Here is a 5,065-nt window from a genome sequence, read left to right on the forward strand (position 1 = left end):
ATGTTAAGTTTGTGTTAAGTTTAAAGCCCAGAGTGCCCCTTCAAAATGATTTATTTTATCCCCAAACTGTTAATGTTCTCTATCCAAGTTGATAGATTGTATAATCTTTATATGATTCTTTGAAATGTATACTCTATAAATACAAATTGCAGACATTTTAAGGTTATTCTTACAAGGCTGGCTGGAAAATATTTGCTTCTACTGTTTTCTGATTCTAAACTGTTTTTTTTTTTTTTTCAATACCAGAGAAAGACTTTTCATCCACAGACATATTGAAACATAGACACAACAGATGAGACACTGATTTTTCGAGAAAACACATTTATTCACAAAATGTACAAGCTCTATAATTCAGTCATTCACAGTTATATAAATAATAACAATCATGGTAAAAAAAAAAAAAAAAAAAAAAATTACATGGCATGTTGCGCACTGTGCAAACTGAATGTGTTTGCGTGTGTGTGACCGATGAAGTTGAAATAGTGGTGATCGAGTCCCTGCACCGGTGATAAGTATCCTCCGTGCTGTTGTGTGTGCGCAGAAAGCGGCACTGTGGGGTATGAGATGCCCGGGCTGCGCGCCGAGCTGTGCCAAGAGAAGTGTGCCGGCGGACTCTGCTGGTAAACGGACTCGTTGGGGCTGTGGCTTTGGTGCTCCGGGGATGCGTGAAGTTGGCTGAGGTAGTCAGAAGGTTCAGGCATTGAGCCGACGGAGCCGAAGACAGGCTCCGTTACCACCCTGGACTTAGACTGTAAGAAGGCGAGGATCCGTGCGTACTTAATGTCTTTGGTTTCAGCCCTGTCCTCTGTGGTCAAGTAGTGCACTAAGTTTTTCATACACTCGTGGTATCCGTAGTGGAAGTAGTTGGCAAATTCAGCCAGCAGTTCACCTGGAATAAAACAACACAAAAAACTATTAGGGATAATAAACATTTATGACGCAGTGTGGGTGTTTCAAGGTATGACTCCGGTGCGTAAAGGTGGATTTGCAGCAACGTGCGCCAAGGAATATAGAGGTAAAAGCGGTAAAGGTTCATATATTTACCAATGGTATTGAGTTAGAAAGCATTGGGAAAGGGGGAAATGATCTAATTTGTTAAAAGGACCGAGAAGATGCAATGCGTAAAATAGAATACATTTGGAAGTGTACTCACCTTTTTCTCTCCCACGGGGAAAATCTGCCGAGTGGAGAGCTCGCAGATATTGAACTGTCATCTCCAAGATTTCAGCTTTCTCCAGTTTTCCTGAGTTCTGTAACAAAAATAAAATAATAATAAGACATAAAGAGCATCAAACATATTTTGAGACCATGCTGAATATTCACACTTTTCAAGGCAAAGTGCGCTCATTACATGATGTATTTACAGAAAATAGTCTATGATGAGAAAAATAACAACATGTGTAATAAATTCAACATTAATGTTATAAAATAGAGGCAGGGGATTGTACAGTACCTGTTTTGCTAGTGCCATTGGAACTGTTTTCCCTAGTTCGTTCAGACATCGATTTATTCGGTCCCGTCTTCGTTTCTCGATGACTTTGTGAGAGATGGGAGTTCTCTGTAAAATATAAAGAAAAAAAATGAGCTCACAAAAATCTAAGTATAAATCGCATTTGAAGTTACTCGATGAGCATGTTAGATATCGTAGTAAACTCAACAGAAGCCTGTCAGCAGATGTAGTCTACGACTAGTGGAGTTTTGCGCGCCGCTCTCCGCTGCTCCAGAGCGCGCAGCGGACACCTGAGGTCTAGACAGTTTATTTTACCTTATTCCGCCAGTGGAGGTTGTTAATATGGTATTCAGACTATCTAACATGTTCAACGCGTTCGTAACGTAAACCAGAATAATTATTTCGGTGCTACTCTGTAAGATTCAGGTGGATTCTTGTGCAGAAGTAGCGCGCCATAGTCATCCTGGAGTGCGCGCCACTGGCTTGGCACTCATTGTTTCCCCTCCGCTATTTAAAAAGAAATCATCCGAGATCTACTTAAACAAAACGGACGTTGTAAATACAATCCCATAAATAATATAAATAATATAAAAAGTTCCGTAATGACAAAATATTTTGATCCTCTTAATGCAGGGCGCACATGGAGCGCATACCTTCCGATCTTTCATTTTAGATGCCATCGACGAAAAGTTTCCAAAAAGCAGTTCAGCCTGAAGTTTAGAGATGTGCTACTCTGGCAGGAGATGAAGTAGACTGAGGTTTGAGGGGAAAAGCTCGCCCTTATAAAGGGATCATCCAAGGGACTCTGGCATTCATGGTGTAAATTATTCCATGGGATTAGAGCCATGCATTGGGTAAATGTGTGCATTTAGGATCAGTTAAAGAAATAGTAAAAATCTAAAGCCATGGGCTAGCAGGGGGGCAAACCTGCTTTGTTAATCCACGTGGCTGTTCAAAAGACACGTGATTACTTTCGGAATATTATTTGCATAGTAACAACCCAGGCGGGAAATAAGAACTGAGCGTTGGGATCGCCTGATCCGGCGGGGCGCACTGTGCGCACTGAAAACAAAGCCGGCAAAAAAGAAACCCTCTTTCTTCCAACTCGCGTTTCTCACACGATCGCCTGTTTACAAATCCCAGCAAGCGATCTTAACTCTCATCCAAGCCCGGTTCGAGTTTTAAGGCCTGTCCAGTGTCATTAGAGTAATTAAGTAAGCCTTTAATAGGCTGTTCCGCCAAGTTCAGGGGAGATCTTTTGGAGACGCAGTCCCCCCGTTTGTTCTCGGCGTTTCTCACACGACTTGGTGACACGTCCATCTTTTATGAGAGATGGCAAGCTTTTTGTTTACATTCTTTATTTTGCTGGACTCCTCGGCAGGTGTGTGATTAGCCCTGGCACACGAGCGTCGTCTGCGTCAAGGCCAGCGTCTCCAGCAGCCTCTGGCACACGAGGGTTACCCACCACTGGAGACTCTTTGGAGAGGCTCAATTTGTATCCTATTATCCTATAAGAAAATGTCTATTCAGACGAATGAATAGTTTCATTGGCCTAAATTTTAATAATGCTGTGAAAGAAAGGGAGAAATAAAGAAGAATGCAGCTGGTGTGAACGCGCATTATTCCCCGTCACCTGCAAGATGGGTAGCCTGGAGACCCCTATTCATTTGCCTAATTTCGGTCAACTTAACAAACTTTGGGAGAAATTATACTGCCATTGTTATGAAGGGTGAAGCTTTCTGATCGAATTAACAGCATGTTTTGATCCGGTAAATGTCATTAGAAAGAAAGAAACAATCGCGTTTAAAGGGGCCTGGGTAATGCGCCAAGTGGAGACGCCAAAGCGCACACTGCACAAAGGGTGCTAGTAAATGCCACAGGGGACTTTTGTACCCTCACATTGCTCAAGTTTTTCCCCCAAACAAAGGGCATTATTTTATACTTGAATACATTTCATACAACAATTGGCTGTTTTCTTCAAACATATTTTCACAGCAAGGTTAACAACAGGTTTATTGTGTGCGCTCCTTCTCAGAGATTCACACTGCTCTCATGCGCCAAAACAGTTTGCTGCGATTCTTTTTTCACTGAGAACGTTTTAATCTCGAAACTTTCTCTGTGTTTGGATATATTTGATCCTGTGAGTGATGTCAAAGAATAAAAAGCAGCGGAGATTGAGAAAGAAAGGCTCACAAGACATCTGAAGCGTTTGGAGAGTTTTCAGAGCACCATGGAGAGAAAAGCGCAAGCGAGCGGGACGGGGGCATAAAATCCAATTATTTGACTGCGCAGTTTTAACACTTTTTATGTGTTTTTTCCTTTGAAATATGGAGGGACTTCTCTGCTGTTGCTTCTTTAAGTCCTGTATTAAAATACTGGAAGTTTTTGCTGAAAGATTTTGTTACGTCAAGTGCGCCAGTAAAGACAAACGATGCGTCAAGGTTTATCTTCAGCACAGTTACGGAGCTACTTTGACGTGACTTTTTAATTATTATTATTTCCGAGTTTATATAATTATTAAATCATCTGACAACTCCAATAACGAAATTAATCTTTATCACTTTTAGCGTCTGCGTTTTTAGCTGAATATTTTTGTCAAACCACTGCATTTTCATCACTTTCTCTATATACCTCTCATTATTTTCCTTTCTTTTAAAAATAAATGTCTCATTTAATTGCATGAATGCAACGATATAATGCCTGTATATAATTTGCTTATGGAATTGTATTGGATTTCAGATATAAAAATGCCACATTTACACATTGAATTTGTCGGATTTATGGGGACAGATTACAAATAATGCAGTCTGGATTGCTATTGAATATTTTTGGCGTTTTTATTCTATCATAGGGAACCCTTTATTACAAAGAAATTTAAAAACGTCACCTACAAATCACAGTATAATATTTAACATTGTGATCTGTCACTTCTTGTGACTTAACTTGAAAAACAAACAACTTAAAGATGGACTCAACTTACAAGAAAATCACAGGATCCGGATCAAACTGTCACTGTTTGAATAAAAACTGGTTTTATACAGGCATTAAAGACGACACTATCTATATTCATGAGTTTGGTTTTTGAAGAAACACATATTTTAAAGCTGTTCACAGTATCTCAACAAACTTGAAAATTTGGCAATCTGACGCACGATTTTTCTGTAATAAATGCAGCTGCATATTCAACAAACTAAGCGAAACGTATTGAAATCTTCTGTAGCTGGGATGATGCCAGTTGATTCCAGATGGGTACTTCATATTATTTTAAATTTGTTGTGCGCAAAACCAAACACAGCAGCCAATTATCCACGCGCAATTTGGCTATTTATTCCAATGGAGCTCATGAAAAATAAATTTGGAAATCATTTAGATATGCTTCCTGTAGAGTAAATATGGATTCATCAGGTGGCAGCAGTGATTTCAGTGCTGACAAAACAAAATAAATACTACACATAAAAATAATACTTTATTGGGTAACATCTGCCCACACTGTAAACACTCTTAAAGTATTTACATAAATTGATATATTGTGCATGTTTTATTGCTGCAGATCATTGGATTTTGTAATACAATCTTACAGAAACAAAATCCAAATAAATAACAAATGCATAATAG

The 5,065-nt window shown here is 39.4% G+C and overlaps 1 protein-coding gene across 1 annotated transcript; it reads right to left on the reverse strand.

The window, feature by feature from the left end:
- Positions 1-413: 413 nt before the first annotated feature.
- Positions 414-2,172, reverse strand: helt (helt bHLH transcription factor). The gene is made up of 4 exons (XM_030139706.1): positions 2,104-2,172; positions 1,454-1,558; positions 1,154-1,250; positions 414-889 (listed from the first exon to the last, which is right to left on the reverse strand). Exons 1-4 carry the CDS (start codon positions 2,128-2,130, stop codon positions 414-416), a joined length of 705 nt encoding a protein of 234 aa, XP_029995566.1. The 5' UTR covers positions 2,131-2,172.
- Between the last annotated feature and the right edge of the window lie 2,893 nt (positions 2,173-5,065).

This window comes from Sphaeramia orbicularis, chromosome 1 (assembly GCF_902148855.1).
Source record: "Sphaeramia orbicularis chromosome 1, fSphaOr1.1, whole genome shotgun sequence".
Lineage (NCBI taxonomy): Eukaryota > Metazoa > Chordata > Actinopteri > Kurtiformes > Apogonidae > Sphaeramia > Sphaeramia orbicularis.